The 27,564-nt window shown below is 54.3% G+C and overlaps 1 protein-coding gene across 1 annotated transcript in view; it reads left to right on the forward strand.

The window, feature by feature from the left end:
• Positions 1–923: 923 nt before the first annotated feature.
• Positions 924–27,564, forward strand: part of HS3ST6 (heparan sulfate-glucosamine 3-sulfotransferase 6) — a 40,148-nt gene continuing 13,507 nt past the window's right edge. Inside the window, exon 1 of the mRNA XM_063344084.1 lies at positions 924–1,294. Within this exon, the coding sequence (XP_063200154.1) occupies positions 924–1,294 (371 nt within the window). The remainder of the gene's footprint in view (positions 1,295–27,564) is intronic.

Below are 27,564 nucleotides of genomic sequence, written 5' to 3' on the forward strand. Positions count from 1 at the left end.
CTGTGGCACTGGCCAGGATTTATTTAGCACCCAGGACGCACGTTGCTCTGGGTCCCGGGGAATTAGGTTTTCCCAGCAGCGGAAGAAAAGCCACCTCATCCCACCCCACCGTCCATTACACACACTCACTTTAAAAACATCACAACACCTAAACTGCTGCTTTTGGGCTTATTTCGGAAGGTGCGGGGGCCTGGGTAGAAACCCAGGGCTGTCCTTCTCACCCCAAACAACCAATACACGCACACGGAGGGGGGTGAGTTTCCACGCCTGCAGCCGGAGCAGCCTAATTAGTGGGTGCTAATTGCCTGGCACTGGGCTACCACCGCGGCGATGGCTCTTTATTTCCAGACCGGCGCCCGCCCGCGGTCCCTCAGCGCCGCGGAGCCGCCGCCTGCCCTGCGCGGCCCTTTGCGTGATGCGAGCGGCCGAAAACACCCCAGAAATTATAAAAACAGGAGGAAAAAGAAAGAAAACCGGATGGGAAAACAGGGGTAAACGCATCCTTTCCTCCAGCGCACCGGGGCCGGGAGCGTTTCCCTCCGCCGGAGCGGGCGGGAGGTCGCCGGGGCTGCGCCGGGCCGGGCTGGCACCCACGGGGGGGGCTGCCTACGGGGGTCCGGGGGGGAGTGTCCCGCCCCCCCGAGGGGATCCCGGCGGTGCCCCACGCGTGTCCCACCTCCCGCCCCCTCGGGGCGTTGCCGCCGCGCCCCCCCCTCCACGCGTGTGTCGGTGCCCTCCCCCGCCCCGCGGGTGGGCGTGGGGGGCGGCGCGGGAGGGGAGGGGTCGGGCCGGGCGCGGGTGTGCGCGGAGAGGCGCGGAGGGGAGCGCGGAGCAGGGGCGGCGGTTGCGGGGCGGGGGGGTGGGGGGGGGGCTCGGCGGGCGGTGCGGGATGCGCTGCCCGGCGGGGCCGGGAGCGGCCCCCGATGGGATGTAGCGGGCGGCTGCTGGGACCCGTCGGGGGCCGCCGCGCCTCGCTGCTCCTCACCATGATCCTCTTCTTCACCTACTTCTTCTACTGCCTGCCGGGGCCCTGCGAGCCGCTGCCTCCCGCCCTGCTGCTGCCGCCGCCCGCCGCGCTCCCCGACGGCGCGGGGCCGGAGGCGGCGGGGGCTGCGGGGCCGGGGGCGGCGGGGGGCGGCAGCCGGCGTTTCCCGCAGGCCATCATCGTGGGCGTGAAGAAGGGCGGGACGCGGGCGCTGCTGGAGTTCCTGCGGGCGCACCCCGGGGTGCGAGCGGTGGGCGCCGAACCCCACTTCTTCGACAGGTGCTACGAGAAGGGGCTGCGCTGGTACAGGTAATGGGGGGGGGGGCGGTGGGGTGGTCCCGGCAATCGCTAATTAAGCGCCGAGCCGCGTTTAGTTGTCTCCCGTGCAGCGATGGGGCTGCTCTGCAACAGGCTGGTCCGAGCGCGGCGGGACCCTGGAGATAAAGGGGGTTCGAGGGGCTGAGCTGAGAGAGAGGGGTGAATGAACGGCGGCGGGGGGGCAGGGAAGGATGCGAGTCCCGTTCTGGGATGCGAGTCCCATTCAGGGATGCGAAGGGAGCCGAGCTGCGGGTTCACAGCGGGGGGAGCGTTAGAGCCGGTCCCCCTGTGTGTCCCCGCGTCCCCCATCCCGCAGCCCAGGTGGCCGGGAGCGGGACGGCCGGCATCAGAAATTTGCCTTTTTTTTTTTTTTTTTAATTATCCAGGCTTTGCGATTTTACCCTCGAACGCTTTATTCTCAGCTGTCCCACCGTTTTCCCCCACCGGGTTGCTTTAGGAATTGTTTTATTCGAGTGGCTTATAAAAATACAGGGGGCGAGGACCTCGGCTTGCAGGAGCGGGCTTGATCCTGGCTGTGCGTTAAAAACGGTGAAGCGGCGAAGGAAGGGTAAAACAGTATCGCCTGGATTCCTCGGTAGGTTTGTGTCAAAGGGCAGAGCCGTATTGATTCAAGGGAGTTGTTTTAGTTTTGAGGGTTTCGGTGGAATTGAACTCTTCAGGCGATAAAGCATTCGGAAGAGCAGCTACTGTGCATGTGGTGTCTATTAAACTCCCGTCTCCTGGCCAACTCCGGAGTGGCCGGGCCAAACGGAGCCGGAGCGCGAAGTCCCTTGAAGGCCAGGAAAGAATCTGGTCCGTTATTTTGAAGAGAGTCCAAATGTGTAGATTTATAAAAGCACTGCGGTGTTCTCGGGGAAACATCTGAAAATAATAAAAGGAGTAGCTCTCCCTGTCCTTCCTGCTTCTCTCCATCCTATCCTCCCCCCGCCCCTCCAAACCCCACCGGAATACTTTATTTCTTACATGCTCTTAATGTTTCTCGATGTTTTGGGGGAGCTTGCGACTTCACAATCCTTGCCAAAATAATAACCTGTGAAAATCAGCGTGTTTAATGGAAAGTGTAATTTTAGCGGTAATTTTACCCGCAGAGTTTCAGCTCTGTAAGACCACATCTGGACTGTAAAGTTATTGACTTAACACACCTTCAAACACAGTAAGTAGCGCACTTATTTTTATGACTGTATTAATATTGCCGTGATTTATTAGCTCATTTCTCAGTTCCATTTGTATCTACGCTCCTCTAGAAACAATAATGATGATAACTAACCTCTTTGGGTGAGGATTACAAGATAGATCTCACTTGGCAGAATGCGAGTTTAATGACTGGGAGCACGTAATTAAAGCGTGGAAGATCGAACGGTTTCATATCGCTCGCCGGAGTCCGGCGAGACGTTTGCAGGACGGACCACAGCGAGAGAAGAATAAATAAATCTTAGTTTTGGGTTGCTGTGTAGTGAGTTTTTAGTGCTGTAAGTGCTTGCAGGGAGCCTGGCCGGATACCAGCGAGATGTTTTAAGATGATTCTGCATATGGTTATGGTAAATTTGGAGAAATGGAGCAGGGAAGGTTTTTGGCGCGGCCAGATGCATCGCAGGGAAGCGTACGCTGGGCTGGGAAGAGCTTGCATCCTTTCTAGCGAGGAAAAAAAAAAAATATATCAGTAGATGTTTTGCTTTAACTCCGCATAGAGTAAGTGTGTTTTCAATCACATGCACAACTATTTTCCTTAGTTTCCTTTTCTCTTTGCCTCTCTTGTTTTGTCTTTTTACAAGACCTTGCTACACTGAGGGTTTTTTTCCCGGGAAAGCCAGACAGAGCTAAATGTTTAAAGCTGGGGTGCGTTTGGAGTGGAGGAAAATAGAAGTTGGACACAAGTTCAGGTTTTTCCAATGAATATCTCAAAGTGGTGTAAACATTTTTAAAATATTTGAACTTGCTAGGAAACCAAAATTACACCAACTGCTTCTCGTGCCAAGATATTTGGCCCGAAGGCACCTGTAGGTTGTTGCTTGTCTTAAGTAAATGTGGAAAAAAAAGAAAAACAAAAAAACCCAAATTCCCTCGGAAAAATATCGCCACAGAATTATTTTGTTCTTTCTTGGTAGTTCAGTCCTGTAGTGATTTCACTGCTGTGGCAGGAGAATCTGCTTGTGGGTGCCGAGTAGTTTACGTTATAACGTAAGTTACTGACAGAAACCATTTGTTCTTACTAGTGTGTTTTATTTTATTTAAATTTGAAATAGCCCAAAGTCCCTTTTTTGGAGTAGTTCTTTTTGCTAGTGAAAAGAAAATGTTCTGCACAAGCAGCAAGCGTCTTATATGAAATTCCTGGAGTTGCTATAGGTTTAGCTAATTATAAGAAGATTAAACACCTTTTCTAGACTGCAACATAAATTACCTAATGGATAATCCAAGCATGACGTGACGTTTTATCCTAAAGCAAAACACTACTTTTAATTTTTTTTGGCACTCAGTACTGCTTAAAGTAAAACTAAATAAAAAGAAAAAGTGATATTGGCGTGTCTGCTCCTCCGCTCACGCGGGGGCTTGGGGCGTGCGAGTGTCCTGTTTGGGAACCTGGGGACCCCGCTGGCTGGCTGTCAGCTTTGTGGGAGCGCAGGCGAAGGCAAACGTAAGAACTTAATTAAATGTGAGATGTTTGCCGGTGATATTTAGAGTTTCGTCGCAAATATTTGAAAGGATGCTCAGCCTGACGGCACGGGACCAAATCCTGCCCTTGCTTGCGTGAATTGAGGGAAAACTGCACTTGTGGGCCAGGTCGCTGCGGGGTGTAAGGGGTGTAAACCCCTCTGTGTCCGCAGAGCAGCGCTCACTTTCAGCCCAGGGCCTTCCCCGTGCGAGGGGAGCGGCGTCGGGGCCGCAGGCGGTGTTTGGGGTGCTCGGGGTGTTCGCGTTTCGCAGGGGGCTGTGTGCTCGGGGGCCTCTCCAGCCGCCGCCGCTCTGCCCCGCTGGCCGTGTTTTCGGGGACGTAGCTGAGATCTTTGCACGGGATTGTTCCCTTTTCGGTTGCCAGAGCCGGGTTCGTTTCCCACACAGCCTGCCCGATGATGCTCGGAGGTTTGGACCGCTCCATCTGCCTTGCACCATAATCCGGCACAGCCTCGGCGGCGCTGGTGCTGTGGGGAATGGGGCAGGAGGAGTGGTGGGTAACGGCGGATTTGGGACACGAAGGCGGTGCAGGGAATGGTCTTGGCAGATGCTGGTTTGCATAAAAGGGAATTTGAGGGAATTCATGTTGAGAGCACTCAGCCTGAGGGTGCTTATCCAGAGAACAGCTTCCTTGTCTCCATCCACCGAAACTTTGCTGCAACACCAGCTCACTACGACACTTCTCCTCTCTCTTGTATTTCCATGTATGATCTTATGATCCGAGTCCCTCTTTTCCATCTCCTCTTCCTGCTTTTTTCCAATAGCCAAAGAAAGAGTTACACAGGAACGGGGCTGGGCCAAGGCTCCCAACAACCCTTCACGTCCCCGCGTGTCGCACGCTGCAGGAGAGCAGCCGTTGGGAAGCCCTGGATGATGGCACACACTGGATTTCATAGGAATTGTAAAGAATTCCTTACTTTCTTACAGTTTGGGGCAGAAGTAGTAAAAAGTACTATGGGATGGCTCGTCACAGTTGGCAAACGCCTTTAGGTGAGCGGCCAGGCTGGAGCCCCACAGTGGGCTGCGGTGGCACACAGCGAGCGGGCATCGGTGCCGAGCATCCTCCGGTGCCGCCGAGCCTTCCCGGAGCTCTGAATCTCTTGGAGGCTGGATGTAGCTTATTTTTGCCATTTTCTCCCTTTTGATCAGCTGCAGGGCATGCAGGTTTGCATGCGGGGGGAGGAACTTTTCACGTGGTTTGTCATGCATTACCCTCTGCTTCTCTGCACGCATTAAACAGTGCTGGGGGTGTCCCAGCTGGGGAGCGTGTGTGTGTGTGCCCAGGGGAGGTGGATGGTCAGCAGAGAGCTGCTACAACCCATACCATGTAGGGTTTGGGGTTTTTTTCCCTTCTCCCCCCCCTCCCCTCCTTCAAATCCATTCATGGGAGCTAATAATGTTCTTGAAAGGCATCCAGGATTTCTTGAGCCAGACTTTGTTATCTCCGAACCTTGCAACCCCGAAGCCTTTGAGCGGCAGGGAAAGGACGCGGCTCCAGCGCTGCTCTTTTGACTTTTGCTGTGAGTGTTATTGGCAGTTGAAAAGTAGAGCTAAGTAGATGCCTTGAGGGGGTTTTTTGTGTGTGTTGTGATTGCACAGACAGATCAAGCCACTCTATAGCACAAGCTGTTGAATAAAATCCGATGTTACAGCTACTCTTCTGGAGTCACCAGGCAGCATTTTGGCACGGAGCTTGTATCCCCTTCCAGGGCGAGCTTTTCACGGGCACATTTAAGGAATACATAGGTGGGAAGAGACAAAAGGGTCTTGCGAGAGGAGTCAGATGGCGATGCACTGAGAGCTGCTCCGGGACATTATCTTTATTCATTGACACCGGCTAATCTGTTCTCCTGATGGACTCGCGTTTCAGCGTTCTGCGGCTGAGAGTGGCCCTTGTTTCCCTTGGTGCATTTGCAGAAACTCAGTCCTGCAGCACGCTTCTTGGGTTTATTACTTTGTGATCGCTTCTTTCTTTTCTTAACTTGCGTTACAAAACCGAGGCCTTTCTCTATCAGCTTCCCCTGCCCTCTGTTTGGAGGGTGTTCCAAACACCCCTATGTTTGGAAAATAAATCCTAAAACGCAAAATAAAAAAGTGCAGGAAAACTGAGAAAAAGCTGTGATTTCATAACTGTGGAGAAGATATTTTGATGCTTTTACTTTAAAGCACGATACTTTGGATTTGCTGTTGGACAGAAGAAATGTGTCCATGTGTAGAGGGGCTCCGTGTCCCTTTTCTATCCCTTGGCTGTTTGTACAAGGCTTTAGTCCCAGCGCTACGCTTAGGACAGGGCTCTGCGTGTCCGTGCCAGCCGTACAGGTCCCCCCGCGATGGTGTCCCCCCCATTTTCCTGCTCCCGAACACACAGCGCTGCCTGGACTTGGGAAGCAAGCCGTAATACGTGCAAAGTTTGGTCTTCTGCAAACTGCTTTCACGTGGGATTAAAAATAGCTTTTGCTGTCACGATGAGGAATTAACATTTGAAACCGTTTAAAGGGATCCTAGGCGGATTTTAGGGAGGGCAGGCAAGAGGGGCTGTGCCTGCCTTGTGTAGGGGGGGGTCTTTTCCCCCCAGCGCCGAGTCGGCGATGGGGCAAGGGAGCATGACTTGGCCCTCCTGCCCCCCACTTCCACGCTGACGTTATTCCCTTGCTTTCATGTGGCAGCTCCTGAGTTTTGTTCCCCATCCAAAGCCCGCCGAAGCCCATGAAGTGCTTGTTGCTGATACAAGCAGGTTTGCGAGTCTGAAATTTAGCCTGGCTCAGCTGCAAGGCAAAATCGAGTCGGGTTATTCCATGTGTTGTTACATAGATAGTGTCAGGCTAAAGCGATTAAAGCTGCGTGTTAGTGTTGGCTGTGATTTTTTTTTTTTTTTTTTTTTTTTCCGGATAAAAGCTGTGACTTGCAGAGTGGAACAAGTCATGGTCTTCCCGACTGAGGAATGCTTTCTCTGTGGCTGTCTCTTTTAAATAAATGGTGGTTTTATATACAGGCTGTGCAGTGGGGTGTGCAGAAGTAACCCGAGTGTCTGAAGGAGTTTGAGTCTGCCCGTGTTGCTATCCCAGACTGCTCAAATAAATACATAAAGCCGGGCACCTAGAAATCATGGGGCTGGTTTAAAAAAAAATAAATAAAAAAAATCAATATTATGCGAATCAATACCTTTGGGAAATACTTGTTCATTCACGCCCTTTTTCTCATGCTCCCCTGGTTACTCTTTTGTAACCTCACAGGGGCTAAAATTTAAACGTATAAACATGGACAGGTTTTTTTCTCACGTCCATGTAACTTCTGAAAAGATGTCAAGTATGAAAACTTCACAAGCAGCGGTGAAAGCTGCAGCGTTTCTGTTAGTTGAATTATTGAGGGGCCGGAGAAATAGTCATCACAGTAAGAGAGAGTTTCTTCTTAAAAGTATTATGAGCTTTTTTTCCTAGATTATTTTTAGATGCAGACAGTGACAGAAGGTGGAAAAGGGCAGTGGATTTAGAGAGTGCTTTTATGCAAGGAGAGACTATTACTTAAGAGAGTTCAAAGCTTATTTATAAAACAGTAATTACCATCCCCTGAGACGGAAGTGGGCAGCTCGCGTCGAGTCAGGGAGGGGGTTACAATAGTTAATTGGCAAATATGCTTAAAAGCTTCTTCCTGACCTTTTAAAAAACTTTTTGCTGAAACGGGTTTGGGCAGAGATTGAAAACCTGACTAATGAAAGGCCAGGTTTAATACCAGGACTTAGCTCTAAATGGCTTTTCAAAGGGCTTTGGAAATCCGCCTGCTTAGGGAGACGGCCTGCGTCGGAGGGATGCTCCCGTGTCCCGCGGGACCTGGAGCGGGAGCTGAGGGGGCTCCGGGAGCTGGGTGAGACTGAAGCCTAATGGCTCCTTCCCCACACCCCAGCTCTTGGGATGGCTGAAGGGGCTTGGGAAGGGCTGGCATCGCCTGGCCACCAGCCTGGAGCCCTTGGGGTGGTCTGTTCTCCCCTCCAGCTGTGTCCCGCGAGGTGACCCCGCTGCTGTCCTCCTCCACGGAGCATCTCGGGCGGCTCAGTTTAATTCCTGCCCTTGCTCTCACGCTCCATTTCAGCTCTCCAGCAAGGACCGTGCTGTGGGGGAGACCGAGATGCTCCGAGGTAGAGCGAGCTGCGCCAGGCGTCTCTGCCAGCCGTGCCCCCCATGCCCTGCTCCAGCGGGCTGAAACATCCCCGGCTCGTCTAGCTGGGGGTGGTGGGCAGAGGAGCCGGCGGAGCTCTCGGATCTCCCTCTGCGTCTCCCACCACATTTTTCTGGTGTGTTTGTTTAGAAATTAAAGTGAGGAGCAGAGGGATGTTCCGGGCGGCTTTCTGCAGGTCTTTGAAAAGCTCTTTGAAAGCCTGGGCTGTGGCTGGGAGCTGGAGAGGCGGGAGGCGCAGGCTGGGCAGGTTCTGCTCCGGCATCGGCACCGCCGGGGTGATGGTTTAGGATGAGACTTTCCTTGCGAGAGGATGTACCGTCCAGGGATGCCACGCATTGCCCTCGTGAGTCAGGGTTTGCAGGTTCCCACTCGGATCTCTCTGGCGCTGTCTCACCCTGGGCTTGTCCGAATTAGTCCCCCCGAGTTGGGTGGGCCAGCTCTGCTCTGTAACAAAGACATGAAATACACACAAGAAGTATATTGCAGTTTTCCACGGATGTGCTGAGAGGCTGGAGAAGTGCAGGTCTGATCCTGCACCGCTCCGTTAGTGACTGGGGCTCTGCCTAAACTCCCGGGCCCCGTATGCCTGGCATTAGGTTGTGTGTCCTGGCCTGGGGGAGTCTCATCTGGGCTGTACAAGTGGGGGCTTTCCCCTGGGTAGGGTCTAAGATCCTGATGTGTCGGTGCTTCGGGCACGGCGTGCCCACGTCTGCTGGCGTTTGACACGCTCACCTTTTGGTGGTAGCGGTCCTGGGTGGAAAATCCACTGCAACTCTTTAGGTTTCGCCGCCTCCTCCCTCTGCGCAGAGACAGCTCGCCGATCACAGAAGCCTAAACGGCTTCAAAATTATTCATGCATCTCTTTAAGTGAGTCACTCTTGATCTGAGGAGTCGTTTGAAATGCAAATGGGGAATATTGCAGTCAGTCAGGCCACTGGGGCGGTAACCGGGGCACAGAGGCAGCGTGCACCTGCGAGTGGTTGGAAGTGTTCGACCCCGGGTGCTGCCGGGGTTTGCAGGCAGCAGGGATGACTCCCTGCGGACATCCAGGCTTTCCACGTCCGATGTGATCCAGAGCCACAGACCAAAAGGAGCATCCCTGTTCCAGCACGGATGCTCGCTTTGGGGCTGCTGGTGACACCAGCCACCCCGACCTGGAGCGCGCAGAGTGGTGGGTGTTTGAGACTAAAATACGGGGTGAAATGGCTGAAATGAGCTTCTCATAAGCACTCGCAGAAAACTTCTGTCGTTTGGGCCATTCGAGCGCCAGCAGAGAGATGGTTTAGGCGGCTGAGGGGGAACAGCAGCACGTTGGGAGCGGGATGCGCTGCTGGGCTCCTCCTGGGAGCGCTTTGGTACCACCGAGCGTGCTCTGCCGAGGAAACCCCATGGCTCGGCCGGGACACGAGAGGAATCAAACTCCTCTCTCCCAGTGCAGCCGGCAGCTCTGCAGCACTGGGGACGGCGCAGCCATGCCGGGCGGCCGACACCGCTGTGCATTTTAACACACAAAATTGATTACAAGCAGGAGAGAATTACATTAATATAGTCACTTGTCACTGAGGTCTTATTAGTAATCTCCACTCATTAGTCTGGAGAGAATAAGGATGTGACCTTGTTAAGCGTCCTTGCAGAGGGAAAGGCTGACCACTTTGCTATTGATTTATTACTTAGCCCCTAAACAGCGCGTGTGTGTGTGGCCGGCCTCTGTGTGCGCAGCTACCCATGGGTGCACGGGGAGGGGGTGTTTCTGCAGTCGGAATGAAAAATTGGCCATCTCCTCGCCTGCCCCCTCCTGCACCCTTTGGGCTAGTTCCGCTGGCGAATTAGCGGCCGCTTTCGGTGAGCACCGTATTGTGCAAAATGAAAAAAAAAAAAAAATTAAAGAAAAAAAAAAAAAAGACCCGCCAGTGATTGATGGGAAGGGACAAGAAAAGTGACAGATCCTGTCCCCGGAGGCCACATCACGCTTCTGCCTCCTGCCCAGCGCTGCGTGGTGCCGCTCGGCGGGGGCTGGCGGAGCCCTCCTACACCGCCCAACTTCCCAGCTGCTCCGGAGCATCCCAAACCCCAGTCCTGGGGGGGCCTGGGCTGTGGGCAGGGCTGGCTCCTGCCTGGCCCCACTCTGCTCCCCTCACCAGCACCCGTCTGAGGGCAGGATGGCCCCTCGTGAGCCCGGGGATGCTCGCTTCGTGCTGCAGGTGAAATCAAGCTCCCAAAACACATGGCACAGCAAGAGGGGGGGACCTGGCAGCAGAGTCCTGCATCCCTGTTCTAGCCCAAGGCCTCTGCGCACCGATGGAGCAGGATCCTGAAATGCCTCTGCCACCTTGGCAGTCCTACCTGTGATTATTTTATTATTTTTTTTTTTTTTTTTCCTTCTTTGAGGCTGGCTGTAGATGCTGATCATGCCTCGAAGGTTTCCCCTGCCCTTTCCCACTGCGTGCCGTGCCGCTGTTCCCGATCCTGCCTGTGCTGCTCAGCTCTCCTGTAATTCCAAGTGACACCGCACCCCCACGGACACCCTGCCAGGGAGGAAGCGTCAATAAGAGTGGAAGCGAAAGAAATCCTCCAATTACCGGGAGCACGGAGGGGACTCGATAAGTGCCATTGATCAGGTGCTCGTCAGCGCAATCCCTCATCACTGCCACTTGTCAATAGATGCTGGGGAGCGGGAGGGGGCCGCTGGCCGCCCCTCCATTCCCTGGCCGATGCAGCCCCATCATGGCAGTGATGCTCTGGGACCGGGTGGGTTACTGATGGCTGGGCAAAGCTTTTTCCAACTGCTTGGACCTGCCTGGCTGGGACCTGCCATCTCTGTCCCTGCGAGCGACAGCCCAGCGGGGCACGTAGCTGGGGCGGGGGGCAGGGGGATGTTATTCTTCAACAAGAGCATCGGCCTCTTCCTCTGGCTGCTTTTATATTTCAGAAAGTCATGTTCCTAAGCCACACAAGCCATGAGAAAAATTTCAAGAGGCTGCTGCCAAGTACTTTCTGCTGAGAATTTAGGTTTTGTTGAGGGAAGGGAACGTTTGTCTCCATGAAAAGCCCATTTTGGGGGGAGGGAGGGAGTTGAACATCCCCCTGCGGTGTCAGAGACCCAAGCGTGACAACCTGCATCCGCTCCGCTGCCACCCGGGCGGCGCAGAGCTGCCGCTGGTGCCTCTCCTTCACAAAGGATCCGTTGGGAAGGGGCTGGGCTGCTGCCGGAAAGAGACGGGAGAAAGGCATCCCCAAGGGCCTGATCCTGCCCTGCAGGGGAGGCATGTGCTGCTGCCGGATCAGCGCACGCGTTGGAGATGAAGGTCTGAGTGCGATGGTGGGGGCATCCCAGCGCCCTGGTCCAGGGAAGGGGCCATGTACAGGGGTGGGACCAAACCTGCTGCGGCAGCTCACGATGCTGAGCCTCCGGGGCACCATCCTGCCCTCACCTGCCAGGCTTTCCTGGGGTCCAGGCTCTATCTGGCTGGCTCCTGCAGCTGAAGTTGTGCTTTATTATTTATTTTCAGTTTGTGTGGGGAGGGAGGTTTGCTAAAAGGATGGCAGCGCTCTGCATCCGCCCAGGTTTGAAGCTCAGATCTTGTCTTAGGTGGGGTGGGTTAGATGGGAGGACGGTGGGTTACAGTTTTGTTGGAGGGTGCTATCCTGGCGTTAGCACCAGCAGATGGCTCTGGGTCTCTCCTGTCCCCTGGCTCCGTGATCGGGGGGTCTCTGAGTGCCTGCGCCACGTCCCTCGCTTTCTTCCAGGCAGTGATGAAGGGTGTCCCCAGCTCCCCCCACCCCCCGGCTCTGCTGCAGGTCCCTGCCTCTGCAGGGTGCCTGGCGTGGTTTAGGAGACCACGCTGCCCTGATCACGCAGACCGGCCCTGGACCTCAGGTGGCGATAGCAGGGTGGGCATTGCCCTGTGCTGGCCGTTGGAGCTCATCTCTCGTCCTTCAGCCGCATCCCATGGCGGGGCGGAGGCAGTGTCAGAGCCCGTCAGCCTCGGGGGGGAGATGGGGCTGCTGAGCCCGGTACAGCCCACCCGGGTCCCAGCGGGTCACCGTAATTAGCCCGGGCACGGGCTGCGAGCGTGGCATGCTGGCTCATTACCTGCTGTGCAGATGGGAAGGACACACGGTGCCGGTGTAACCCAGCCACTGCGTCCTCCCCGAGAGCACCCTCGGTTTGATCCTGATCTTGTTACAAGGCAGATAACAAGGGGTGGCCTTGTTCTGATCTTGTTATGTATATTAAAAATTAATATTTCTCTGCTTCAAAGTGTGTTGGGAAGCGTGTGAGGGCTTGCTGTATTCACAGAACTTAGGTCTCTGTCACAATAAGCTCTCTGCCCTGTAAAAGGTTCATAAAACTTGAATTACTGAACAGGAACCTTGAATGAGCGATTCCTTTTTAGTATTAATCACTCTGATGGTGCAAGACCGCTTCTAAATGTGGGGTTTTTTTCTAGGCAAACATTCTTTAAAATAAAGGCAAATTTGGGCTTAAATTATGTATCAGTCCTGCCAAGGTTTGATGATCACCTAACTCCAGCTGTGTCCAGCTGTGGGAGCCTCACGTCAGCCTTTCCATCGCGGCCCGACCAGTTGCCTGTAAGTGTTAACATACGCCTTGTTGTTAGTGGGTTTCTGGTTGCGTGACATGGTAGGCTGATGAACCGCACAACAGGTTGTGCGTGTGCGCGATGTACCCAGCTCTGACCTGAAAACAGTCCCCAGACCCCATGCTTCTCTTTGGGTGAAGCTGGAGCCAAGTTCGTGGATGAAGAGGAGGGGTAACCAGTGCCCTTTGGAAAGAAATCTGGCCGTGAAACCCTCCCGAGCTCAGCTGGGATGCTCTCAGTGACAGATCTTGCTCTTCGCATGGCAGCTGAATGTAAATTTTTAAAGCAGAACCTGGGTGGAGGGCAGGGTTGGGAACTCTTATTGATTTTGTTATGAATCTCAAGAGACTTGGTAGGTTTTTTTGGAGCTGTAGCTCCTGGAGACGATGGGATGGGGAGAGTCTCAGTACTTGCTTGAAGCAAGTATCTCTCGAAGACAAGAAAACTGAAGGCTCAGGAACCAAAAGAAAGCTGTGAAGAACCATGGTCCGCATTTATGTGCATAGCTATATTTCAAGACAATCCCAGTTTGAGCTGTGGTTTGGCTGAAGGTGGTTAGCGTTCTTCTCACCTACAGCAAAACCTCAGCAGTTATTTCTTGCAGAGTTATGAAACTGTCCAGAGACAGTTTACAAGGCCAAAATGAGTGCTGGCAGCCCGATGAAGGATGATGGCTCCACCATGCTTTGAAGATCTCAGTGGATCAGAAGAAAGCAGTTAGGAGCAGTTCAGTGTAGGATGGTGGTGTGAGGTCCTGAAGAGACCTGGTTTCTGCAGAAATCTCCTCCTTGAAGCAGAAGAAGGTGGAAGGATGCCAAGGCAGTGGCTGGGTGTCCCCACCAGCGGGCAGGTAGATCCTGTGCCGGCTGGGTTGCCTTGTCCCCAGATTTTTTGGAGCCATAGCTCCTGGAGTTGATGGGATGGGGAGAGTCTCAGTTCTTGCTTGAAGCAAGTATCTCTCGAAGACGAGAAAACTGAAGGCTCAGGAACTACGAGAAAGCTATGGCGCTGCACATGCTGCATGTTCGTTCCCTGAGTCACCGTGCAGGACGTAGAAGAACAACTTTAAAGAACAAGTAAAACTGTTGCCACTTCAAAACTATTCTCAGAATTGATGCCAGGACTCCAACAGACTGATGCTCCTTTATTCTCCTTTTAATTAATTCCTTTGCCTCCAGTGAATTTCCATCTTTTATTTCTGCTGCAATCAAAGGACTGCGAGCAGCAAGGCTCGCATTAGGAACAGAACGATCCAACCTTTTTTTAATCTTCCTGTATCAGTTACTTTTCTTTTTCGTGCGCTGCCACAGTGCATCTGAAGCACATATGCCAAGAGATGACTTGTTGAAGGAGAGAGATGGGGCATGTAAAACCCTGGAGTTTGCTCTCAGCAGGTCTCCTTTGCTGGCAGCAAAGAGTTAGAGTCCAGAGAAGCTTGCTTGCATACACAAATGGGCAATTACGTGGTCACCTGAGAAGTGCCTTATGATTTATGGCATTATTAAAAGGCGATGGTAAGAGTAGAAGAGATTCGTAACATTTGCATTGAAACCCCTGGCTCTGGCCCTCATGCCCCAAATACCAACATATTAAATATCCAAACAGGCATTCAAGGCTGCGGATCCACTTTGACAGTGATCCCTGCACATCTGGTAACACTTGGCCTGATACTTAAGACCCTGGACAGTGTGTAATTAAACATAATTCACTCCTTGCCCTGTTGCGGACTCAAAGAGACGGTTCCAGCTTGAAGGGCGGTCTTTGGAGGAGCCTCATGGAAGAGGAATGTGAAGCCAAAGCTGATGTGAAGGTGAAGACGTGCTTTTGCTGCAGGCAGGTGGGGGATGAGAGTCACGTTGTGGGAGAGCAGTCATCTCCAGGTTGCAAAAGAGCCAGGGCGGGAGTTTTCATGCTTGGTGGAAGCTAAGCCTTCTCCCAACCAACAGCTCTATCTTCTTGCTAGCAATGGCTGCAGCTCTGAAACAGCCTCCATGGCTCGTAGGTTGCTTCCCGTGTCCAACACTGGTGTGCCAGCATTGGCCATCCTTGGACAAGCTGATGGATCTCCTCATTCTTTTGCCCTCTGAAGGCCATAGAGGCCATAGGACAATGCCGTTGGCTCACGCGGTGGGAGCCTGCATTGCTGGAGCTGTGCAGCATTCCTCTCTCTCCCTTTCCATCTGTTATTTGTCGTTCTGGCTTCTGGTCCCCCTAGGCGGGCGTTCTTCTCGTTAGAGGGAAGAAATCATAGCTGGAAGTGAAAGGTCCAAACGGGGGGCTGATCAGAGAAGATGGTTTGTGGTGCTACACCTTGACAGGGATGGCCTGGACATGTTCTTGCACGTGTTAGTGTACAGCAGAGCCTGTGAAGAGCAGCGTGGAATCTGCCTCCTTGCTTTGGCGTACGCGTGCTGTGATGTCCCCAGAGAGACACACTCTTTGTGGGCTCTGGTTCTCCACACCTTCATAGCTGGAGGAGATCTCTCCTTCCAGTCCCTGGCTGGCATGAAGCAATAGGATGCTGTTGGCTTCGGTGGAGCGATGCTGCTTTGCAGCAGTGGGGTTCCCAACTCGGAATTACATCTCAGTCTGCCAGACCTGCCTTGTTTTGTGCAAACACTGATTTTTAGGTACAAGTGGGAGAAATCTGTTGGTGGAAGTGGCTATAACGGGCACGTTCACTTGTTAGATATCTGCACCGTGCCAAGCTCACGGCCTCTGCTTTGTGCTGAGCTGAAAATGAGCAGAGAGTGGAGGATGCACATGTTTTCAGAGAACAGGGGAGAGCTGGCAGTGGCGGGGATAAAAGCAACATATGTCTGATTGAATAAATGGAGAAATGCAGGCCAGATGGCTGGAAACACTAAGAACTGTTTAATAATTTCTAAACTCTTTGCTCTCTGGAGCAAGATTATGGGCACTTGCAATCTTTTCCTCTCAGCTCAATTTGCCTCCTGTGTTGGCTGCGTTACCCTTGGCTTTGGGTAGAGCTCTTAATATTGTTTGTGACCTTCAGAAATTCATGAAATTATTATTGTCTGGGGTATAAATGTCAAGCATCTTTCAGGAAGCAGGCAATGATTTGTAAGAATGACCCCTTTGTCTCAGGGAGGTGAGGCTTTGGAAGTGCCTTTGTGGCTGTCCCAGTCCCATATATGTTATAGGGTCTGAAGAACCCAGCAGTAATTGGGATAGGTCCTGGGGAAGACTGGTCTCTCGGTTCAGTTCACACTGACCTGGCTGGACCAGTTTGGAAGCAGGATTATCTGTGCCAAATGCTAGCAAAATCACTGCCAGCTCCCCGGAGCAGAGCATGAGCAGGTCCGTGGGACAAGCACACACTGTTACAGACACTGAATTTGGGCAGAACAAGGTCTAGTTTGCGCTGGCTCTCCTGTGGCTCCTACTTAACCATATAACTTGGCAGAGAAACTGAGCTCAAACCATTTGGGTTGCAGTAGTTATCCTTCCTGGGAGAGAATTTGGAAGCCAGGTCCTGCGAGGTGCCACCCTACTCCTAGCAGTGGCTGAGCCACGCGTTGTGTGGGTCAAGGGAGGAGGGACGATGCGTTTGAAGGGCTTTGGGGATGAAGGTAAAGGTGCCTGAACCGCTTCTCCTAGGAGCGGGTCCTCAAGATGGTTTTCTGGTGATTACCTGCTGCTGCATTGTCTTCTGTGGAAACTGGGAAGGACTCAGAGAAGCTGGGGGGACCCTCCCAGCCTTCCTTCAGGTGCGTGATCTTCCCCATACTGCGTCTCTATGGCCAAATATCTCGTTTGCATTACAGGGTTGCTAGGAGGTGGTGAGCAGGGTGGAACGAATCAGTGCAGGAGGTGGACGGGGTGATGTTCCTGCAGGCTTGGGGCATGATCAGGGTGGTGGTGTCAGGACGAAGGCCAGGCTGGAGCAGGCAGGAACCTGTGTCCTCTGGTCCGTCCCGGCGTTCAGCCTCTTGCGAGGTTAGCAGCGGATTTTCTCCCCAAGTTCCCAAGAAGATCTGGAAGTGCCAAAATAAGGTGGAAAATGCTGACCGTGCAATATTGCTGGCCAGGAGAGGAGAGGTTTGCAGCGCTGAGGAGTTGTGCTCTGCCGTGACCAGCGGCCAGCTTCCCGCGTGTGGGGGACTGGGATTGCGCAGGCGTGCGTCCGGCTTTGCAAATGACCCGAAATCACACCTTTCTGAGGGTCCCTGCTAATTAGAGTAGCTGCATTGTGTCAGCAATTAATCTCCTCTCCAGGAAAGCTTCTGTCTTTGGGAAGACACAAATACAAGCCCTGTGCAAGTCAGTGGGGAATCCAAGCTTTTATTTCTTGTGGTCAAAAGTTTAATTTTCTTCAGGGCAGGAGTTTGCATTTTTTTTTAAGTACAAAGAAAGGGATGATCTTCCAAGTGAAATCTTGGCTTTGGTCAGTGTTGGTGTTTCAAAACTGGGGAGGTTTTGAGCAGAAAACAGACATTTGCGTTTTAGGGGAAAGGCTGAGCTTTTTGCTACTTCAGAACCTTGTAATCGGAGTTTATCTGTGGATGGCTGTAAAAATAGATATTGTTATATTTTCTCTAAAATATGGGTTGTTGTGTGGTGTCTCGAGGGACAAATGCTGCTGACGGTGTGCAGGTACCCTGGATTTGAGAGCTGACCCCTCTTGGTTTTCGTGTGCTGCTGGGAGAGCTGTTGTGCCTCTCCCCAAGGTGGGGACACTTCAGAAATTAAAAGATGGGCGATCTTTATTTATTTAAAAAAAAAAAAAACTAAAAAGTGTCCTTGGAGGGAAAAGGGATGGTAGGAGCAGAAATTGCAGTTACATTCCGTTAGAAATCTTAAATAATCCAAAAATAATGCAGGTTGCACTTTTAGAAGTTGCTTTCTGCCCTTACACAATGGAAGGGAGAAGGAAAAAAAAAAAATCTGTGAATGTACCCTGTCTCAAGGAAACTGAATTGCAAATAAGAAAAACAAATTTGAGTTAATTCTTCTCTTCCAAGCGCAGCTCCATTCAGCATTTTAAAAGTCAAGGGATTTAAGGATCTGGAGATACCGTCAATGTTTTTTGGTAACAAGTACAAACTGTAGCGGGTTTTAAGACTTCAGAAGCTGTTTCTGATTAGTATCTTTTCTTTTGACAACTTCTTTTTTTATTTTTTTTTTCTTTTCAGAAAAAAAAAGGGGAAAGGGCTTTTTGTAACACAGTTGGGCTAGAGATGGGGAAAAAATCTGTTTGAAATATGCAGGGACCTGAAAGAAAATCTTGAGTGAATAATAAGTTTAACTGACCTTAAAATATCCCATTGCCATGAGGGATTTGAGAGTAATACTTCAAATGGATTTTTGATGAGGCTCTCTAGGCTGTGGGGAATTGAATATTTTACCCAACACGTTTTCTGATCTAAATTTTCACAATAACTAGGCAAAACTATTCTGAAATGCTTAAAGAAGTTCTTGTTTTGTTTTTGTGTTTTTTAACTTTAAAGCTACTGCCGTGCAGGCAAAAAAAAAAAAAAATCGATTTACTGGAAGGTGACTTTTCAGAACTTATCTTTTCCCCTCCAACGTTAAATTTCATCCTAATGCAGAATTTATCCTGGCCACCAGCGTGTGTCCACATCCTGGGCAGGTACCCGCCGGCATGGTGGGATCCGGCGTGGCGTTATCCCTGTGCCCACTGGGTTGTGTCTCTGGCGGGGGACAGTGCGTGTCCCGTGCCTGGCACCAGCCTGGGGGCTCTGGTGGGACCCTGGTGTGGTGTCACCCTCCCCGTCCTCCCTTCTCTCAGCAGAAAGCCCACAGTGGTGGGGGTGCGGGGGCAGACACCCCCAGGAAAAGCACTCTGAGCAGGCACAGCATCCTTTGCTGGGGCTCAGCGGGACCCCCAAATCCCAGGACAGACCACCCCTGTGGTTGCGTCTCTCTGAAGCGGAAACTACCAGCGCTTTCTGAGCCACCTTGCCGTCTGTCCGTCCGTCCATCCGAGGGACTGATTCAATCAAAAGCGCACAGAGGGATGTCCGGCACCCGCAGGGGCGGCAGGGCTCTGCGCTGGGCTCCATTCATTTCCCCCCGCCCTGGAAAATGGAGCACAAAGCGGCATTAATGCCCCATCCTGCCCTCCCCTGTGCCCCTCTGATCCCGAAGCTTTCCTGGCCCAGTCCCCGGGATCGGGATGGGAAACCTGTGGGCCGTGCCACTGCCTGCCAGTCAGGCCCGAACGCGGGTGAATGGCGGCCGTGCTGCTGTGAGACGGAGCCCCGCAGCCTGCGCCGCTCGCTCCATTGAGACCTTTCACTGAGGGGAGCTGCCATCCAGTCGGATGCTGCGCAGAAAATGGGAGCTTTATCCTCTCTTGGCATGGGGTGACGCACGTGTGGTCCTGCCCTGGCTTTGACCAGTGTATCGCTCTTTTATAATTAATTTTTTATTTATTTATTTTTTTTTGGTGTGCTGTAGCCCTGTGCAACCCGTGCTGAAACCCCTTCCTTGTGCTGAGCCCCCAGCCACCAGCTTGGGCAGAGCCGCTCGAGTGCCCTCGCCACGGGCTTGTCCTCGTGAATGGCTCGCAGTCGGCAGGCAGCGGCTCTGCTCGGCTCTCGGGGTGTTTGGTTACGTGTGCTTTTCCCGCATCTTTCTGACTTTAGCGATGATGAAAACAAGCTCGGTGAACTTGAGCCGGGCGAGCGCCTTGCCCCTGCTCACAGATTAAAAATAGATCTGTTTTATCTGCTAATAAAGTTTTAGTTGTGTGTCGAGCAGTGGAACACGAGTGTAGCGAGTGGCGTGAGCCTGGATAAATGCAGCATCACCCTCAGCATCCCGGACATCCCCATGACCTGCGGAGCACCCGGGCGGGCACCGGGCAGGGAGGGTGCAAGCAGCCACCTCTCGGTGCCATCCCACCCCACTGCCAGCCCCTCTCTCCCTCCACCCCCTGCTTTATTTTGCTTTTATTTTTCCCATTGCAGCCACCCCTGGGTGTCCCAGCCTGCTGAGCCACTGTCACTGGGAGGAGAGCTCTGCTTGTGCCCCCCCCCCCGTGCCTGTCCGCACAGACCAACCGTGGCTTAAAAGCCATATCCCATCAGGGTCACTCTACTCCGACCACAACTGGAAAGACCCGAGTGCCCTCAATGTCCCTGCAAATGCTGCTGACAGCCAGGGGTTAATTTGGCATTGACAGCCCGGGGTTAGTCTGCCATGTGCTCCCCATTTCCTCCTTACGCAGTTGGGTGGAAAGTGGAAAACCAGAGCTGAAGGAGAGGTGGCCCCGGTTCCTCTGCCTGGGGACAGGTCCCATCATGACACCGGCCGCTGGCATGTCATGGGGCTCATTGCTGCTGCAGCGTCCTGGTGGTCGGTGGGTCCATGGGCTGGTGGGACCATGCAGGGGGGGATGTGACCCTGTAGCTCCTGGGGGTTCAGCGGGATGTATCAGTGCAGTGTGCTCATGAAGCCGGCCAGCAGGAGCCCAGCGCTTGCATCATTCATGGTTTCAGCGTGCCTCAGTGCATGTTTTTTTTGGAGGGGGAGGGACCTTGATGGGAGTGTGATCTGACCTTGGGGACCTTGTGGCTCCCTGCAGTGGGGCAGCTCCTGCCGCTCACCCCAGAGCCCGGCTCTGCCCAGGCCCCTGCTCTGTGGGTGGGATTTCTGGCCAGATCCTCCAGCATCCTCCTTGCAACATCCCCTGTGTCCCTGGAGGCTTTTAAGCTGGTGCTTCCTAAGCCATGGTCTGTGGCCGTGATGTGGAACAGCGAGCTACTCCAGTATTGCACCGGAGCATCACTCCCTGATTTCCAGCCTCCCCTTCCCCTGTGGCTTCAGCTGTGCGAGGGGGTGTAAAGCCCACCTGAGGGGGTGTACAGTCTACCTGGGAGTGGGGGGCAGCCTGGTGGATACCGTTTCCAAATCACCAACTGCAGAGATGAGGACAAGGATGCTGGAGGAAGATGTCCCACGGGTGGGGGGGCTGTGGTGGCACCCCAGAGGCTGAGTCAGCGGGTGAGGGGGCTCTGGGAAATGCTCCCGTCAGCTTGTAACATCCCACTCCGCATGAGTCCAGCGGCAAACAAGCTCCCAGTGTCCTCCCAGCTTTTGCAGAGCAGCTGGAGTTCCCAGGCGTGCTGGCTGTCGGCTGAACATGCCTTGGGAGGAACGCCTCTTGGCCTCCCACCACTTAATGCACTCCAAACAGCCCCGGGTTTTTCCTCTGCTGCATTCAAAACGGGGAAGAAAGAGAAAACTGTGGTTCCGCAGCAGCCCCCAGGCCTGGGGGCCTTCCCCCGCGCCTCCTGGGGCCGCGCAGACCACACGAGAGCCCTCCTTGCTTTCTGCCGGCATGGTTAGCAGGAATGCATGCTCCCCGGGTCCCAGCTAAGCGGGTGATCCTGCCAGAGCCACGGGATCGTTGCCTTGTTCCTGGCTGGTGTAATGTTGGGGTCCAGGATCTTGTACCTGCCCTGCTCATGGCTACTTTTAAGACGTGCTGTTCGGTGTGCGCGGCGGTGTGGGTGTAGCTGTGCTGGGGGATGGTGGTGCCTCTTTGTGCTCGGGTCGGGTGCCGGCAGCACTGGGCTTCGTCGTGGGCTGGCTCTTTGCCTGCAGTTGCTGATTGATGGGACAGGGATGGTGGCAGTAGAGCCAGGCTGCCATTGGGTTTGTTTTCTGTGCCTGGTGCTCACTGTCCCCATCAGTTATGTAGGGACGGGGTTTCCACGAGTGCCACTTGTTGATGATTTCTTAGGCTGGGTATTAGCAGAAAACAGCCCAAATTGTGCTGCTTACGCTTACATGGCTGCAGTCTCCCCTGTGCTATTCCTTATCAGCGGCTGTTCATGAAGCTCTTTCACAGCAGGACCATCAATTGCTGCAAGGCTTGATGTTGCCAGTCCTTTAAATGCAGCCTGTCTTACTGGTTATGTGCCCTGGTGTGGGCTTGGCTCACCGTCCGGACCTCCGCTATGGACCCCAGCCCTTGCAAAGCCCCCGCTGCTCCCCGCCTTGAGCTGGGTTATTGGGAGCAGCTGCCAGGGATGCTGGGATCAATCTGTCCATCTAGCTGCACACTCCCATCCATCATCCCTCCACCCATCCATCATCACCCAGATACTGAAGTGTCTAGTTGAGGAGGCCAAGGCGGTGACGCTGTAGGAGATGAGGAACAGATTCAGACTCCTGGTTGGTGGAATTACTGCTTTCTTTCTCAGGCAGGTACACCAAACCATTCCCAGTGCTGTGTAAGTGGGTAAGCGAGTCTCCATGTGGTCCTGTGCTGGGCTCTGGGGTAGTGAGGAGCCCATAGGAACACGGTTCTTGCTTTCTTCATGTCTCCAGAGTGCCAGGCGGCTGTGGTCCTCCCACGTATCGCAGCCAGGTCTGACTCCCTTGGGACCAAAGAGTTTTGTGCTGTAGCTATTGGTCTGCAGGTCCTTAACAGAGGTGGTCAAGGTGGCCGCCAGCCTGTCTGCTGTTGGTATCTGAAAGGAAAAATGAGCAGGGTTCAAAAAATGAGCTGGATTAAAAGAACGAGCTGAGTGTCTGGCTGCAGCCCAGGGAAGATGGTGTCAGTCCCAGACAGCCTTGGTCTCTGCCACCACAGAATCACTTGCTGTGCCTTGCTTCCTCTCCACTCCCCCAGGCTCCAAGGCAGGAGAGCCTCTGGTGCTCAGGAAAACATTTTACTGCTGATAAATTTAGGGGTAAAACCTATAAGCTGTGAATAAGCAGTTGAAGGCAGGGGGGAACATGCATGGGGCACCCCATTAGTGCCCATGCCCCTCCAGTCCTGTCCCGGGGAGCTGACCCCCCAGGAGGGGCTGCACCTGGAGCACAGCCGTGTTGTTAGACACCAGAGAATCCACACAGGCAGCCTCCGTATGAGCTCACCCACGTTAGGAGACGTGAGAGAGCCCACATCAGAGGGTTGGCTGCTGTGGGGCTGCCTGTGCATCTTGCCCTAAATCAATCCCCAGGGATGAGGGGCAGCGGCACTTGGGGGCTGGTGGCTTTTGGAGGAGCAGCGGCTGGGAGCTGCCGGCATTTACAGCCCGAGGCTCCTGCTCCCGCCGCAAAACGCAGCTTGAGGGCAGACAAGCATTTCCTCCTGCCCCGCCTTGGTGGTCTCGGTGGAGACGTGGTGGTCTCCAGCTCTTGTAAAAGCAAGGCAGGGTCCCATCCGGCTCTACAGGGCAGCTCGATGGAGCCCCGAGCATCCCTACAGGGCAGAACCTCGTGCGGTCCGGCCGCCTCGGCAAACACCGGTGGGATGGCAGGGACATCCCGGCAGGTCTGGGAGAGCAGCCCTGCGGTCTCTGATGCCCAGCCCTGGTTTGGAGCATGCTCGCTGATGGAGGTTTCGCTCTGTTTGCTGTGAGCCAGGAGAGGCTCGTCGGGGAGGGGTGCTGGAGGTCTGGGCGCCCCTCGCTCCGCCACCGAGGGCTGGGCAGCACCTGCGGGGCTTGGCCTCAAGCCGTGGAGGTGGCAGCATGGTGGCACAGCCGGCAGAGCTGGCCCAGCTCTCAGGGGAACACCATCTTGGCTGGTGGTTGACTTCCCAATTTTCAAATGTAGAAATGAAAATCAACCTATTGCCGCTTCCTGGAAGTGCATAAAAGTTGATGACTGGAAACAGCACAAATTAAATTAAGTACATATTATGGTCGCTGCATCAGTGGAAAAGGCGGTGCGAGATTTACTCCCCACCTCTACAGGGGCAAAGTGAAGAGCAACTTTCTGCTTCTGCCAGCCTCTACGCTTCAACCTCTGCTGCTCTGCTGGCCACCAGCTTCTGAGGGCTTAAGACCGTCTTGAATATATACGACGACACATAATAACTTGGGAGTGAATAATGTAGCCTTTGAATTCCTCTTCCCGAAGCCCCGAGGCTGGGGCTTTGCAGAAATGCCCTTCCTTTGTTGCGGCTCCTCTGTCCCACTTTGCCAGGGCTGGCGAGTCCCTCCTGCGCTGCCCTGCCTGCTGCGGAGCCAGCTTTTTGCCCGACCCGAGGGGCTTCCCCTCATCGGGAAGAGGTGCCGTGTCAGCGAGACACGCTAACATCGTGGGGCTGGGGCATGCCAGGATGTTTGCTCCTTTTTGTCCTTATGAAAAAGGCAGATTTGGGATAAGCCAGCAGCAGGCTGGTGTTACCCTGGGGTCAGGACTGTGACCCTCAGGACATCTGGGCAGGCTGCTGTTATTAACTGATGCCCAAGACCTGGCAGAGGCTGGTCCCTGGCTCCAGGGAGGACTTTCCTGCTTGCGAGTGCAGTTCTGCCCGGTGTGGTGGGCAGAGGGCTGGAGCACCCCTGCTATGAGGACAGGCTGAGAGAGTTGGGGTTGGTCAGCCTGGAGAAGAGAAGGCTCCGGGGAGACCTTAGAGCCCCTTCCAGTACCTAAAGAGGGCCTGTAGGAGAGATGAGGAGGGACTCGTTATCAGGGAGTGGAGCGATAGGGCGAGGGGTAACGGTTTTAAACTGAAAGAGGGGAGATTTAGATTAGATATTAGGAAGAAATTCTTTACTGTGAGGGTGGTGAGACACTGGCCCAGGTTGCCCAGAGAAGCTGTGGCTGCCCCATCCCTGGAGGTGTTCAAGACCAGGCTGGACGGGGCTTGGAGCCACCTGGTCTGGTGGGAGGTGTCCCTGCCCAGGGCAGGGGAGTTGGAACTAGATGGTCTTTAAGGTCCCTTCCAACCTGAACCATTCTATGATTCTATTATTGAGAGTCTTTCCAATTTCCTCAAATGAATTTTAGTTGCGAGGAGCTTATTTCTCTTTCCTCCGCAACAGTGGCCACCCAAATACCCAGGTACTGAGCGGGACCTGGGGGCCCTGAAGCTCGGCAAAGCTGGCGTGGACAGGGCTGCTGGGTTTTGGGCTATGCTGGAGTTGCCTTGCTCTGAGCCAAGGGCAGTGGTCAGGGCCCCGGCTTCCGCTCAGCCGCAGCTTTTCATGGAAATGTGCAAAATTCCTATTTTTGATCCTTGTCCTCCATCAAATCCGGCTGGAATCGGCCGGTGGGATCAGACGTGGCTGGGGGAAGACAGGCAGACAGCTGGGCGGACGGGCAGACAGACCGTGTGATTGCTTAAGCCACATTTCCTTAGGAAGCCAGGCTAAAAATAATCAAAATCCAGTCCTTTTCCCACAAACAGCTCCGGTTGCCACAAACCAATGCTTTTCCAGTGAAGAAATGTTTTGTTAGAGAATTCCCAGTTGTTCGTGATGGAGGGAGGGAGGAAGGGAGCACTGATGCTGGGGCGAGGGACCTGCGGATGGAGCCCCTCCACCTCCGACCGGGCACCTGGGACTCATCCAGCCCAGGCGCTGGGGAGCTGGGACCTGCCAACAGCTCCGCCTGGGCACGGGGCTGGAGAAACCCCCTGGATCCTCTGAGCCTTCCCGATGCCTCCACGGCCTGTTTCTCTAGAGCTGGAGAAACAGCTTTTTCTTTTTTTTTTTTTTTTTAATTTTTTGCAGCAAAGTGCGTAATCCACCCACGTCTCCCTCCTCGGTGGGGGATTTCCTTCGCCTGGGGACCAGCTGAACCGCAGTGCGAGGGGAAGGAGAGGGGGGAACGGGCTGCTGCCCCGCTGGGCGCCCAGCAGCATCCCCAGCATCCCCAAGCCTTGTTGTCCGGGCTTGGCTGGATTTCTGAGGCTTCTCCCTTATCTGCAGAGGAAACAGTTATTAGCTCCCATGTGATGGGCTGCAGATTGGGGAGGAAAGTCCTGCACACGCATGGAGGTGGCTGAGCAGGTTGTCAGGGAGAAGAACCATTTGGCAGCCACTCTGGGGCCACGAGCTGCGTGTCGGGGCTCCTCTCCCAATTCCCTTTGCCCGACTCCTGCCGGCGTTTCGGCGGATGCCACGGGATAGGATGGCACAGAGCAGCTCGGGCTACATGAGCGGTGGTGGCTCGCGCCACTGCTGTGCTCTGGGGCAAAGCTCGGCTTTGCTCTTTGCCAGGAAATGGGACTTTTTCTGATAGCAAAAAAAAAAAAAAAAAGAGCTAAATTTGTTTCCCATCTTCCCCCAGGCTGTATTACAAATTTGACACAGATGGGGAATCTTTTTTGTTTCTGTGGAAAACTGGATGCATTTTCCATCCCAACAAGAGCAGCATGACGGCATTCGACCCGAGACAAACACCAAACAAACCGTATTTCTGGTTTTTGTTGTTGACGGAGGCTGGGAGGGCAGACGAGCTCCTCCAGCTCAGAGCCATCGTGAGCTGTAGCACCCCCAGCACGTCCTCTGCAGAGAGACGGGAGCTGTGCTGCGGGGGGGGACGACCAGCCAGGTGCAGAGATGGCACCCACATGACAAGGGGGTTTTAGGTTGAAGTTTCTCCTGTCAACCCCCAAAGGCAGGGAGGGAGGCTACAAACGGCAACACCGCTGCAGAAACTGGGGGGACACAGCGGGTTCGGGCTGATGGATGCCGTTGCGACCTCCGCTCCGGGGAAGGGGGAGACAAGGGGATGGTTTGCTCTTCCACAGAGGCTGTTGGGCACTCTCTGGGCTTTGTTCTCCAGCTGCAGGGCGAAACTTCTCTCCTTTCAGATGCAGTTACGGCTCCTTCACCCTGCTTGGCGAGGGAAGGTAGTGAGGAGAAGGGCTGGGTAGCCCTGGCTCCATTCCTGCCTCCTTGCAGGCAGCTGTCTCAAGGAATTAGGGGTAACCATCACCTTTGGACGGGTTAACCTGGGGGTAACCTGCTGTTCCGTGGAGCCGCTGCCTGCTCCGGGCCATCAGGCAGCATGGAGCCGTGCCTCCTGCTGGGGCTGGGCAGGCAGCAGCCCAGCCGTGGCCCGCTCGAGCTGTCAAAGGCATCACAGCGGTGCTGGGGAGATGGGGACGGCCACATCCTGCCCACAGCCCGGCCGCGGCTGGGGAGCGGGGAGTGGGGTCTGCGATGGCGGCGCTGCTGCCTCAGCACATTGCTCGCTGCCCCACACCTGCAACAGCTCCCGGGGCCGCGCGCCTGCAGGACATCTGCTCCCTGCGCCCCGGCAGCCCCACGGAGGGTCCCCGCGCGCCAGCCGAGAGCTGATGCTGCAGATGAAGCTGCTCGTCTGCCAGCTCTTGAACCCGGCCCAGGCACCCGCCGAGGTTTGTCTAAACTCAGGTAATTGCACCAATATGGTGCTTTTCCTCCCTCGGGCCAAACCCTACGGCTCGTGCATCACTTCGGGCTGTTTGTTGGAGGCGCTGCTTGCTTAGAGCGGAGCTGGGCTGGTGCAGCGCCACGCAGCGAGGGCAGGACTGGTGCTGCTGGCTCATGTCCCCCCCCGTCACCTCTACCGTCCCCTCTCGGTGCAGGCAGCCCAGGGCACCCTCCTGCTCAAAACCTGATGCCGTCAGCAGCTGCTGGTGATGGGTGGCCAGCGCTGGGGGGTTTTGTTGCTGTGGGGCACAGGGGTGCCCCATCCAGGGGCAGCGTGGGGGGATGCTCCTGGCAAGCCAAGGGGGCGGCAGGCTGGGAGGGAGGCTGGGGGGGAGTCGGGGAAGAGCCTCAGTTCTCCCCCTTCGGAGGAGAAGGGGGGATCCCGTTCGCAGGGGGATTGAGGTGCACAGTCACCGGTGATTTCGGTGAGCGTTGGGTTCCCAAATACCTTTGTGGATCCGGCCAAGAGAGCTTAAAACTGTCACTGGAAACTGTGCTGATGGATCCCCACGGCTTCGTTGCAGACCTCAGACCTGGCTCCAGTTCATGAGCAAGGACTGATTTATGTTCTCTTAGGTAGAAACGAGACAGTTTTGGATGCGTTTCAGAACGGCTCGTGGTTAGTTTGAAGCTGAAG

The sequence above is a fragment of the Chroicocephalus ridibundus genome, chromosome 8 (assembly GCF_963924245.1).
Source record: "Chroicocephalus ridibundus chromosome 8, bChrRid1.1, whole genome shotgun sequence".
Taxonomy (NCBI): domain Eukaryota; kingdom Metazoa; phylum Chordata; class Aves; order Charadriiformes; family Laridae; genus Chroicocephalus; species Chroicocephalus ridibundus.